Raw genomic sequence first — 13,680 nt, 5'->3', positions numbered from 1 at the left:
GTATACATAAAATATATAAAAATAAAAATACATAAAATATATTATAAAAATATATTGTATATACACAAAGAAAACATATATATATACACACACACACACACACACATATATATATAGTTTTTTTTTTTTGAGACGGAGTCTTGCTCTATCACCCAGGCTAGAATGCAGTGGTACAATCTCAGCTCACTGCAACCTCTGCCTTCTGGGTTCAAGTGATTCTCCTGCCTCAGCCTCCTGAGTAGCTGGGATTACAGGTGCACGCCACCAGAGCCAGCTAATTTTTGTATTTTTAGTAGAGACAGGGTTTCACCATGTTGGTCAGGCTGGTCTCGAACTCCTGACCTCAGGTGATCCACTCACCTTGGCCTCCCAAAGTGCTAGGATTACAGGTGTGAGCCACTGTGCCTGGTCTTGTTTTTTTTTTCTTTTAAATTATTGAAATTTTATAGCTCACAGACAGGTCCAGGGCCAGGGCCTTTGCTCCTTCCAGTCTTAGCAGGCGGGTAGGTCTGCTAATCACTTCCTTTGGAGCAACTGAGGGTGCACAGACTCTTCTCACTGAACACAGCAGCCCCCCACCCCTGGGGTTTACACTCAAGCCAAAGGCAATGCCTGGAGACTCACTCGAGTGGCACTTACCTTTGTGAGGCTCAGATGAGGACACTTGCACTTCCGTGTACTGCACGTCTGAGGTCAGAGGCTCTGCTCAAAGAAACCACAGCAACTTGTTGTTTAGGTGGAATCTCTTGTGGGCACCTCAGATCATAGAAGTAGAGACTTTCTTTTCTTGGTTTTTTTTTTTTTTTTTTTTTTTTTTTGGAGACAGAGTCTCACTCTGTTGCCCAGGCTGGAGTGCACTGGTGCAATCTTAGCTAACTACAGCCTTCACCTTCTGGGTTCAAGTGATCCTCCTGCCTCAGCCTCCTGAGTAGCTGGGATTACAGGTGTGCACCACCATGCCTGGCTAATTTTTGTATTTTTAGTAGAGACAGGGTTAATTTTTGTATTTTTAGTAGAGACAGGGTTAATTTTTGTATTTTTAGTAGAGACAGGGTTAATTTTTGTATTTTTAGTAGAGACAAGGTTAATTTTTGTATTTTTAGTAGAGACAGGGTTAATTTTTGTATTTTTAGTAGAGACAGGGCTAATTTTTGTATTTTTAGTAGAGACAGGGTTAATTTTTGTATTTTTAGTAGAGACAGGGTTTCACCATATTGGCCAGGCTGGTTTTGAACTCCTGACCTCAAGTGATCTGCCCACCTCAGCCTCCCAAAGTGCTGGGATTACAGGCATGAGCCACTGCGCCTGGCCAGATTTTCATTCAGGTTATTAAAGTATTCTGTATTTTGAGGGGGCAGCCAGAAACAGGCTTAATTCCATTCAGGATGAAGAAGGGAGTACAACCCCCCACACTGGTCCAGGAGACAGACACAGGGCCTCGGGGCCCATGGTTTCCTCCCTGACTCCTGTTACCAAGATGTAGAGGGACCCCCTGGCCTAGGTCCCTGTTTCTACAGTAGGGAGACTTGGAACAGGTCAGTAGAGACAGAAAACAGCCCAGTATCAGCTCCAGCAGTTCTCCCAGTTCAGTCTCACTCAAGATGCTGGAAGCCTTCTCCACAGCCACAGGCAAACAGAGCTGCCTCCGAGACCAAGAGGATTTCAGGAAATGGGGAACAGGGGTCACTAGCCTAAAATACTTGGAAGTATGAGGCATACACATACAAGTGAATGAAATTGCTCAGGGTACAAGGTGAAAGCTAGAAAAGTAGTTTGTCTTCAAGTCAAAAATATTACTGTTTTGTTTTTAAAGCCCTAAAGAACAGGGACTCTCATCAGCTACCAAAACAATGATTCCGCAGTCAAAGATACATTTCAGGCTGAGTGTAGTGGCTCATGCCTCTAATCCCAGTACTTGGAAGGCTGAGGTGGGCAGATCACCTCAGGTCAGGAGTTCATCAGCCTGGCCAACATGGTGAAAACCCACCAATATGAAATATACAAAAATTAACTGGGTGTGGCGACACACACCTGTCATCCCAGCTACTTGGGAGGCTGAGGCACGAGAATGGCTTGAACCCAGTAGGCAGAGGCTACAGTGAGCTGAGATTGTGCCACTGTACTCCAGCTTGCGCGACAGAGTAAGACTCTGTGTGTATATATAAATATATATATATATATATATAAAAGAGCCGGGCGCAGCGGCTCACACCTGTAATTCCAGCATTTTGGGAGGCTGAGGTGGGTGGATAACGAGGTCGGGAGTTCAAGACCAGCCTGGCCAAAACAGTGAAACCCTGTCTCTACTAAAAATACAAAAATTAGCTGGGCATGGTGGCGGGCGCCTGTAGTCCTGGTTACTTGGGAGGCTGAGGCAGGAGAATCGCTTGAACCCAGGAGGTGGAGGTTGCACGGAGTCGAGATCGCACCACTGCACTCCAGCCTGGGTGACAGAACAAGACTCTTGTCTCAAGAAAAAAAAAAGAAAGAAAGGAAGAGATCCTAACGGAATCCTTTCTCTTCCTTAGGAGCCTTAGCTCCCATGGCAGCAGCCCAGAGCAAAAGGAATTTTGAAAAATGATTTAGTCCAATCCCTCAGTGCTTCAGGCAGAAGAGAGCAGTACAATTGTCTTTAAAAATCACTATCTCAATACCCAAGAGAAAAGAGGTCCCACTGCCTTACCCAGTAGCCCATTATGAGTCAGGAAGTTGTGTTTTGGATATAACCCAGTTCTTCCCTACTTTGATTTAGGTGACTTTCCTACTGAGGACACTAGATAGCATCTTTGGTGAAAGCAACTAGCCACCTCCCTTGACGCATCAGCTGAGTACAGGGTCATTAAGAGAGGTGGGAAATTATCCATAGTCCTTCAAGTTTTAGTTTTCTTTTCCTGTGAGTCTTTTTTTTTTTTTTAATGTAAAAGTTGGTTCTAATAAAAACATGTAATTAGATAATTACCTTTATTATCATTTATTGGTTTCATTGCATGGTTTCCGACATCATCATTGTGACCTAGTTGAAAAATAACAATTAGGATGAGTGACAAGGGAAATTCTAGTTTTCTAAAACCTTTTAAAAATTCAGTGCCCCCAACAAAGTCAAGTCTGATTTATTCAGTGTAGTGACAGTCAGCATTGTTTCTGAGTCCTGGGTCTCCTCGTTGGTCTCCCTGTGGCCTCCATTTGACCTACTGTGTAGTCTTTTTCTTTTTTTTTTTTTTTTTTTTTGAGACGATGTCTTGCTCTCTTACGCAGGCTGGAGTGCAGTGGTGCGATCTTGGCTCACTGAAGCCTCTTCCTCCTGGGTTCCAGCGATTCTCCTGCCTCAGCCTCCTGGGTAGCTGGGATTATAGGAGCGCACCACCACACCCGGCTGATTTTTGTATTTTTAGTAGAGTTGGGATTTCACCATGTTGGCCAGGCTGGTCTCAAACTCCTGACCTCATGTGATCTGCCCTCCTTGGCCTCCCAAAGTGCTGGGGTTACAGTTGTGAGCCACCATGCCAGGCCTGTGTGGTCTTTTTCTAACACTGGTGGGACGTCTACCATCCCATGGCAGAGGCACTTCTGTTTGTGAACTATTTGGAATTCAGAATTGTTCAATGTGAGCAAGTTCATGAGAAATTCTGGAAGGGATCAGCTAGTACTCATAAACATGAAGGACATTAGTTAATTAAGCCTGTCTAGTTGGAGAACTGGATTGATGAAAACATAGTTTAAAGAAATAGCATATCTCCAGGTTATCATCTCAGTGGGCATGGACAAAGACCATTTTTGTCTTTTTTTTTTTTTTATTAAGTTGTCCTTTATTACAAAGAATTCTTACAAATGTCACAAATACTATTCTTGAACACACGGTTTTCCATCATGTATCTGAATTAATTACTATCATAATTATTAAAATATATTTGTAAATTGAAATAATCTATGCAGAGATGATATAATAAGAATTGGAGTATTTAGAAATTTGGAGAAAAATCTTATTTTCATATAAACCTATATCAACATTTAATTTAGTTAAATGTTGTACTTATATATAAACAATACAAATCACCGACAGAAGCCCCTTATGCCAAAAAGGTATTATTTTTTCTGTAGCAGTAGATTACTTTTTGGTAAATATTTACCTTTTTTTTTTTTTTTTTTTTTTTTTTAAGAGATGGGGGTCTCGCTTTGTTGCACAGGCTGGTCTTGAACTCCTGGCCTCAAGTGATCCTCCCACCTCAGCTTCCCAAAGAGCTGGGATTATAGGCATAAACTACCATGCCTGGCCTGAATATAGTTCCTTCCTTCCTTCCTTCCTTCCTTCCTTCCTTCCTTCCTTCCTTCCTTCCTTCCTTCCTTTTTCTTTCTTTCTTTGAGATGGAGTTTCACTCTTGTTGCTCAGGCTGGAGTGCAATGTTGTGATCTCAGGTCACTGCAACATCCGCCTCCCAGGTTCAAGCGATTCTCCTGCCTCAGCCTCCTGAGTAGCTGGGATTATAAGCATGCACACCATGCCCGGCTAATTTTTTGCATTTCTAGTAGAGACAGGGTTACACCATGTTAGCCAGAGTGGTTTTAAACTCCTGACCTCAAGTGATCCACCTGCCTCGGCCTCCCAAAGTGTTGAAATTACAGGCATGAGCCACCACGCCCAGCCTAGAATATAGTTTCTTAAACAATATATTTGCTCTTTTCTCTTTACTGACACACTACTTTTATTACTACAAATATTTTATTTTCCTTTTTTAAAGTTTATGACTCAGTACTATATGAATTACTCAATTCTTAAAACATATTTCTCAAGCAAAATATGTCTCTGTAAAAGGTATATCCTAAAAATTTCTTATTTTGTGAGATACTTATAGAATTAGAAAAGAACGTGAGCATTCTCTGACCAAACCTGCTGATAAAGCAATAAAAGTGGCTGGGCTCAGCGGCTCACACCCGTAATCCAGTACTTTGGGAGGCCAAGGCAGAAGGATTGCTTAAGCCCAGGAGTCTGAAACTAGTGGATTGTAGAGTGCCATCTCTACAAAAAATAAAAATTAGCTAGGCATGGTGGTGCATGCCTGTGATCCCAGCTACTCAGGAGGTTGAGATGGGAGGATCACCTGAGCCTGGAAGGTAGAGGCTGCAGTGAGGTGAGATTGCACCACTGCAGGCCTAGGAAGACCCTGTGAAAGGAAAGGAAAGGAAAGAAAAGGAAAGGAAAGGAAAAAGGAAAGGAAAAAGGAAAGGAAAGGAAAGAAGAGGAAAGGAAAGGAAGAAGGAAAGAAGGAGGAAGGAAGGAAGGAAAGAAAGAAGAAAGAAGGGAAGAAACAAAGAAGGAAAGAATGAAGGAAGGAAGAAAGAAAACAGGAAGAGTGTTCCAAATTTGGTCTGGGACAGGACTTTTTGTGTGATGTAATTATAGCCCCCTCTGGGAAGTAAGTAGCATCCCTGCTGAAATGCTTGAGCAATTTTCTTACTAAACTGGGATTAAGAACTCCTAGGACTGGCTATCATTCAGCTGAGCTGACCCTGATGCTAGTGATGAGCCTTATGACTAGATATTTCCTAATCGGAACACTTTTTTTTTTTTATGCCTCTACTAAGAGAATATTGAAATTGCTTTCCCTTTGTGGCATTTGAAGGAAAACCGTCTTGTGCTTATAATAATTCCATCTAAGAAGATGTTTTACCAGTGTTTTCATTCAATATCTGGTCTCTATCTTGAAAATAGAGAATGATAATATTATGCTGGAACAATGTCAAAGTCTTTGAAGGTAACAAGGCGTTATGATTATTCTCCATCTTTCATCTACGGGGAGTTTAGAAGGTGGCGAAGTTAGAATAAAATGTGCTACCTTTCCTTTTACGTTTCTGTATATTAGCTCACAGCCCAGTGGCTGATGAGATGAAGTACCCTGTTGAAGCCAGGGTTTCTCTTCCAACTGCATTCCCACTACTTACAAATTCTGCTTCTGAGAGGGATAAGGAAGTATGTAGCAAGTTGGGGAAAATTAGCAATGGCAGGAGACCATGACTTTACCGTAGTGACTGTTAGCTTCCATACTGGGATCTGACATTTTCTCGTTGTTGGAGTTCAGAAGTGGTACTGCTGGCCTTAAAATGAAATATAAAAAGGGAAAACAATATATAGATATATTTGTTGTTGTTATTCTAACCCCAAACCAATGAAGTAATCAAAGGAAGATCATGAGAAAACCAGGAAGAGTTTTCCAAGGTAAGGAAAATTTAACTTACTCTCTCATTTGGAAAACTAATATTTTTTGGTAGCTCCAAGGATTATGTGAAAACACTTTTTTTTTTTAGACAGAGTCTCACTCTGTCGTCCAGGCTGGAGTGCAGCAGTGCAATCTTGCCTCACTGCAGCCTCCGCCTCCTGGGTTCAAGCGATTCTCATGCCTCAGCCTCCCAAGTAGCTGGGATTTCAGGAGTGCACCACCATGCCTGGTTAATTTTTGTATTTTTAGTAGAGATAGGGTTTCACCACGTTGGCCAGGCTGGTCTTGAACTCCTGACCTCAGGTGATCTGCCCGCCTTGGCATCCCAAGGTGCTGGGATTACAGGCGTGAGCCACTATGCTTGGCAGTGATAAAACTTTTTCCTATTAAAATCAGTATCAGGACCAAAGGGGACATGAATACAGGGAGTCCTTCACAGGCTACTCCCAAGCCCCTGAATTCCTTATACTGTGCTACTGTTTCTCTCTGGAACAGAGCAATCATTTCTATACTTTTGGATTTCAGATTTCAGGAACTGTAAAGGTAGTAAAACTATTTTTTAAATGCCAACTCTATTTTGCCAAATTAAAAAAAAAATCATCTACTACCATTATAATTTCATAAGGAAAAGGAGATTTCACAAATAATCATGTAGGAAGGTCATGATCTCAGAATAAAAGCCATTCCTCCCCATGAAAGGACAATTGGCAACCTTCCACTGAGATATGCGTGCACGTGCGCGCACACACACACACACACACACAAAACTCACACCCAAGGAAGGCCTGTATTTTTCTGAGTTTGCCAGAGCCACTGAAAACTTCCTAATGACCAGAATCTCACTTCAGACACGTCCACTGTGTTCACAGAGCAGCTCCCCCCTTCTTACAAGTACACTCACCTGGACATTTCCACTGGCATCTGCTTGGCTTTAAAAAAGAAAAAGAAAAATCAAAGTCAGTATATGGTGCCCACCTCCATACTACTCTAATGGCCAAAACGCCAATTAGTTTTGCACTAACCTAATAGATAGAAAACACTTTCTTTTCTTTCTTTTACTCCTAGTAAGCTGTGAAGGAACACTCTTTTCAACTACATTTGACTTTCCAGAAGATTGAATACCCAGAAAAAGAGAGAAAAGGAAGCCAAACATATTCACTCTTTTACAAAAGACAGAAAAGAAAGAGGTATTCTCTTGGTCTTATACCAAGATATTTCCCCAGAAACATGATCTCTTGACTATTTTAGCCAGAAGTGATTTTTGTTAGTGAAATATGATGGAAAAAGAGACAATGATACAGGAATCAGATCAGCCAGATAAGCAGACAGCTCTCTCCTCCCCACCCCCCCTCTTTTTGAGACAGAGTCTTGCTCTGTTGCCCAGGCTGGAGTACAGTGGTATGATCTGGGCTCACTGGGTTCAAGGGATTCTCCTGCCTCAGCCTCCCGAGTAGCTGTGATTACAGGCGCCCATCACCACGTCTGGCCAATTTTTGTATTTTTAGTAGAGATCGGGGTTTCGCCATGTTGTCCCAACTAGTCTTGAACTCTTGACTTCAAGTGATCCACCTGCCTTGGCTCCCAAAGTGCTGGAATTACAGGTGTGAGCCACCGCTCCTGACCACTCTCTGATTCCAGATAATTACAAAAAGTAAAGGCCAAATCAATCCCTGCACTTGGAACTCGAAGCTGGCCTGAGACTAGTGCGAGGGTGTTGCTCTGTCTTCCCTGATGGGTAGCAGCTTTCCTGACAAAACCCAGGGCCCCTCCTCATCCCATCTGCCCCTCCCATCCTAGGCAGCAGCACCAGAGGCTCCAAAAGAACCTACCTTATCCCACAAAAAATTTTTTGCAGAATTTACTGATGCTCTGCCCTTTTCCTTGAGTCTTGGACAGCTGACTCTGATTCCTGGTTATCGAGTGGTCCTGGCTGCTCAGCTGGGCTTACTTAGCTAACCCCAAGCATAGGGTAGAAGTCATAGCACAACTGCCAGGTTAATTACTAAGCAATCAATGTGTGTGTGTAACATGTGGGTGTTATGCGCATGTATGTGTCTCCAAGACGCTTGCATCCCCCTCTGCATGCATTACAGGACTAGGTGTGGACAAATCTACAGAAATGGCTTCTTCTAACCACACGAAGATGCAATTTCCCTCCAAATTTATCTTTTCTGGTTTGCCCAACGAGGAAAGTAATAGCTTTCATTTTTGCCTAGCTGAATCCAAGGGTCAGAAAAGCACCACGTATCCCTGGCTGGTTTCCTGGCAAGGACGACCAGTCAGTATGGAAGGAAAGAACTATGCTTACCCTTGGCTTTCCTCAGAAAATAACATTTGGCCCCAATGATCAAGAAAGCAATGATCACTCCGATGACAACCACTGCAATAAGTCCTTTCTTCCATGCGGCAAGAACGACTGAAAAACAAAACAAAAAAAAAATTTTTTTTTTTTTAATATAGGCTCTTCCTCTACCAGGAAGACATAATATCAGGCTTAAGCAACAAAAGTCAGACTGATTCTCACAGCTCTTGTAACTGGCAGCTTGCCAAATACCTCTGAGGGGTTCTGCACTCAGAGCTGGTGCAGAAATGATTTTTTCTGCTACAAATAGAGGTCAGCTGTGGTCCTCAAGGAGGGAACAAACCAGCTTTGCTGGGGTAGACTTTTTTTTCTTTCTTTTTTGAAACAGGGTCTCACTCTGTCACCCAGGCTAGAGGCTGATCACAGCTCACTGCAGCCTCAACTTCCCGGGCTTGAGCAATCTTCCCACCTCAGCCTCCCGAGTAGCTGGGACTACAGGAGCACACCACCACACTCGGCTATTTTTTGTTGGTTTGATTTTTGAGGCAGAGTCTTGCTCTGTTGCCCAGGCTGGAGTGCAGTGGGGCAACCTCTGCTTACTGCAACCTCTGCCTTCTGGGTTCAAGTGTTTCTCATGTCTCAGCCTCCCAAGTAGCTGGGATTACAGGTATCAGCCACTGCGCCCAGCCTATTTTTGTACTTTTCGTAAAGACGGGGTTTCACCATGCTGCCCAGGCTGGTCTCCAACTCCAGGGCCCAAGTGGAGTAAACTCCTTTTTGGCATGCATGTTTAGTCCTCTTCCTCTCCAGGAAACCACCCCCACCCACATAAGTGGGCTCCCCAACCATGTCTGCTCTGTGTGACCCAATCCACTTGGCCACAGGTGGTCTGTGGGTAGATGTCTGACCCAAGATGACTCAATGGTGAGTCTTCCAAGAATTTGTAATTGGAACAATGTGACATTCTTCCAATTCCTTATAATAATCAATTCCTCTTTTTTACTTAATTCTAGTGGGTTTCTGTCACTTGCAACCAAGAGCCTGGAGGACGTTAAGTTTCCCAGCCTTCAGTCACAAGAGCTAAACTCCCCCCAACTCCCTCTTACAAGGGGTGTTTTCTGGTCTTGCCCTTGGGAGCCCACAGCACAGCTTGCTGTGGAGACCCTGACTCACCTCTGACTGTCAGTATTTTGCTTCTGGGGACACTGGAGGCATGGTTGGCTCTGTTGAAGGCTGTGCAGTAATACTCCCCCTCCTGCTCCTTGCTAGCCTTCGGCTTGGTCCAAAATTCCTGGGTGGCATTCAAGGTCGTTTGGTGGAAGGGTTTGCCCTCCTTTTCCCTGTAAAACCTATAGGTGATGGGACCAGATCCTTCATTCACAGTGCATTGCAGCACAATGTCCTCTCCAGACTCCACAACCTTATTTGACAGGATAGAAATCTGGACCTCATCCACTGGGGCTGAAAAAGCAGGAAAAGGATTCACACTGAGCAAAGAAGGGCAGAGGAAGAGGAACATGAGACAGCCACCACTCAACTTTTTTTTTTTTCCTCTGAGACAGAGTCCCACTCTTGTCACCCAGGCTGGAGTGCAGTGACGTAATCTCGGCTTACTGCAACCTCTGCCTCCTGGATTCAAGCAAATCTCCTGCCTCAGCCTCCCGAATAGCTGGAATCACAAGTGCACACCACCAGGCCCAGCTAACTTCTTGGATTTTGTTGTTGTTGTTGTTGTTGTTTTAGAGATGGGGTTTTGCCCTGTTGGCCAGGCTGGTCTTGAACTCCTGACCTCAAGTGATTTGCCCACCTCAGCCTTCCAAAATGCTGGGATTACAGGCATGAGACACCATGCCAGGCCACAAACAATCTTGACCTACTGCCTTCTCTAGCTATCGGCCATTTTTTCTCCTTTTTCCTTTATGCTTTGACACCCTTATTTCCCACTTTCTTGTTACCCCTGAAATCTGACTGCACTCTTGTGTAGTCACGATCTTGTGACACTGCACTCTATCTCAAGTTTTGAAGAAACTGGGAAGGTCACCTGATTCCCCAACCAATGTCCCTGAGTCCCCTGCAGATTAAATTCAGTGGTAGATGCTCTTCCTCCAGGCTTCCAACGTCGGGCTCTCCACAGCTTTGCTGCTGCCCAGGTCTTACTGTGAAACTCAGATTTTTCTGGGCTTCTGGGCTTCCTCATGACTCTGATTCTCTTCCTTTCTTACCTGGCACCCCTTTCTTATTCACTGGTTATTCTTTGTTTTGCCCTGAAGTATGAACTTTTTGCAAAATTCAGTCCTCCGTTTTCCATCCCCATTCTCCTCCTGGGTGATTTCCTCTACACGCAGAGCTTCTGTCTCCGAGCCACTGATGCCTAAACCTATGGCTCCAGTCCGAGTTACTTTCCTGAACTCCGAGTTTCCCTTTCCACCTGGGCATTTCCACCTGGAAGCCCAGCCAGCCTCCCTCCCTGTAGGTCCAAGCAGAACTCGGCTACCTCCTGTATCTGCTTTTCCTAGCTCCATCCTCAACTACCAAAATTCGGATCCTAAATTGTCTTCCCAAGTAGACTTTCCTTCTAGTGTGAGAGCAGATGGTCAGCAGATGGTATTGTGACTTATGAGTCACTCTGCTTTGAGTGCAGGCTGTGGTAAGACAATGGAAGAAGCCACGCTCCGGGCCTGGGACACCAGTGGGCTCAAATCCCAGTCCTACCACCCACCAGCTATCTGCCCTAAGCCTCACCTGCGTCATGATAGAACAATGACAATGCTATGACTGGTCTTCTGTGGTTATTGTGAGTTTCCATTGGAGCAATTTACTACAGTACTTCACACAGGGTTGCACACGTGGTCAGTAAATGTGAGCCACTAATATCGACCCAGTTTAAACCAACAGCTTCACATGGGCTTCTGCATTAGCCCAGGCCATGAGGTCTGAAGTCTCCATGTCTGCTCCCTGACCCAGTCACCAGGTGGATCTTTCCGAGAACTCATTTGCATCCTGTCCTTCCTTCCATCTTTTGGCTTTTCACTGTACACAGGACAGTTCCCTACTCCTGAGACTGGCACCTGACGCCCTTCACACTTAGGTTCACCCACTTTTTCAACTCATATCCAGTGATTCTCCATTCCCAACGTCCAGCCTTTGTTTCCAGCCATCTGATTTGGCCACCGTCCTTTTTTTTTTTTTTTTTTTTTTTTGAGATAGAGTCTCACTCTGTCACCCAGGCTGGAGTGCAGTGGCACGATATTGGCTTACTGCAACCTCCACCTCCTGGATTCAAGCGATGCTCCTGCCTCAGCCACCTGAGTAGCTGGGACTACAGGCACCCACCTCCACACTGGGCTAATTTTTGTATTTTTAGTAGAGACGGCGTTTCACCATGTTGGCCAAGTTAGTCTCAAACTCCTGGGTTCAAGTGATCCACCTGACTCGGCCTCCCAAAGTGCTGGGATTACAGGCACGAGCCACCTGGCCACACAGTCTTTTGAAGTGCCCCGTGGAACCTTTGGCTCATATGTCTGCTGGCGATGTTCAGCCATCTTCAGCCTTCTCTGCCCACCCATTCTCAAGCCCTGGCTCCTTGCCCAGCTCTTTCACAATGTTTACCCACTGAAGCTAGATGACGTCTGACACACCCTGAATGACTATCCATCACTGTAGGGATATAGTTCATGTGACAATTAACCAAACATTACCTTTAACATTTTTTCTATGCTTATTTGTATTATGATTCAGATGTTTCTCCATCATTTAATTAGGAGATCTTGTGTTTCTTATTACAGCTTTGAAACAAAGAATATGCCTTCTTTTTTGTATGTCTCACACCATTAGGTGCTTAGTCTATGTTAATTTCTTTTCTTTTTTTTTTTTTTTTTGAGATGGAGTCTTGCTCTGTCACCCAGGCTGCAGTGCAGTGGAATGATACCAGCTCACTGCAACCTCTGCCTCCCAGGTTCAAATGATTCTTGTGCCTCAGCCTCCTGAGTAGCTGGGATTACAGGCGCACACCACCACACCCAGCTAATTTTTTGTGTTTTTAGTAGAGACAGAGTTTCACCATGTTGGCCAGGCTGATCTTGAATTCCTGACCTCAGGTGATCCGCTTGCCTCAGCCTCCCAAAGTGCTGGGACTACAGGTGTGAGCCACCTCACCCAGCCTATGGTACTATCAATTGAAAAGGTATGGCTACTGTTAGACTCTACATGAATAGAAGCAGGAATCCCTCCCTCCTATTCACATCCATCAGCAGCACGTGTAGATAGGCAGTTACTAAACAAGAAGGACGAAGAGGAGGAATCCTTATTAAACTTTTTACAACAGGATGCAAAATATCTAAGACATGCAAGCAATGGCACTCCTGAGGCCTTCTGAAAGGCATGAGATAGAGGCTTAAAGTAAACTGTCCACCCCCAAGACAATGGTATATTTCTCTTGAGTATGATGAGAATCCCAGGCAAATGTTAGTAATTCCCATGAGACCACAGCCTGTAGCTCTCATTGCTGTGGATTTCACACAAGACAGGGTTGCCCGGCTAGGAGTCACAACAGCAGAGACCTGATCTATAATTCTCAGAACAGTATATCTGAAAAGGAGAAAGTGCCAAGGGAGCCCAAATGCAAAACTTCAGTGCTTTCTGCAGTCAGGACACTTTCATGCTTATCATATTTTAGCAGTTCGTTGAAAGGTTCTGGAAAGAGATTACATTGTCTTCATCAATAGCTCCCAAATATTTTCCAGCCTCCTTTACTGGGCCTTGGTCCTGCTTTGGTGCATATCTAGTGTATGGACTTTGCATAAGCACCCACTACTTATCTCTCTCTCTCTCTCTCTTTTTTTTTCCAGATGGAGTTTTGCTGTTGTTGCCTAGGCTGGAGTGCAACGGCGCATCTTGGCTCAGTGCAACTTCTGCTTCCTGGGTTCAAGCAATTCTCATGCCTCAGCCTCCCAAGTAGCTGGGACTACAGGCGCCCGCCACTACGCCCAGCTAGTTTTTGTATTTTTAGTAGAGATGGGGTTTCACCATGTTGGCCAGGCTGGTCTTGAACTCCTGGCTTCAATGATTTGCCTGCCTTGGCCTCCCAAACTGCTGGGATTATAGGCGTGAGCCACCGTGCTTGGCCCCCTACTTCTCCTATTTTTCCCACAGTCCCTGGGCATGAAC

General features: G+C 44.5%; 1 protein-coding gene across 5 annotated transcripts in view; it reads right to left on the bottom strand.

Moving 5' to 3' along the window:
- Positions 1-13,680, bottom strand: part of PECAM1 (platelet and endothelial cell adhesion molecule 1) — a 101,722-nt gene that overhangs the window by 26,683 nt on the left and 61,359 nt on the right. For all 5 annotated transcript variants that reach the window (XM_037993770.2, XM_008012094.3, XM_008012097.3 and 2 more), the window contains 6 exons: positions 9,688-9,975; positions 8,521-8,628; positions 7,114-7,141; positions 6,017-6,090; positions 2,960-3,013; positions 640-702 (listed from right to left, as the gene is read on the bottom strand). In XM_037993770.2, the coding sequence (XP_037849698.2) occupies positions 640-702; positions 2,960-3,013; positions 6,017-6,090; positions 7,114-7,141; positions 8,521-8,628; positions 9,688-9,975 (615 nt within the window). The remainder of the gene's footprint in view (positions 1-639; positions 703-2,959; positions 3,014-6,016; positions 6,091-7,113; positions 7,142-8,520; positions 8,629-9,687; positions 9,976-13,680) is intronic.

This window comes from Chlorocebus sabaeus, chromosome 16 (assembly GCF_047675955.1).
Source record: "Chlorocebus sabaeus isolate Y175 chromosome 16, mChlSab1.0.hap1, whole genome shotgun sequence".
Taxonomy (NCBI): domain Eukaryota; kingdom Metazoa; phylum Chordata; class Mammalia; order Primates; family Cercopithecidae; genus Chlorocebus; species Chlorocebus sabaeus.
This window is presented reverse-complemented; position numbering and strand designations above follow the sequence as displayed.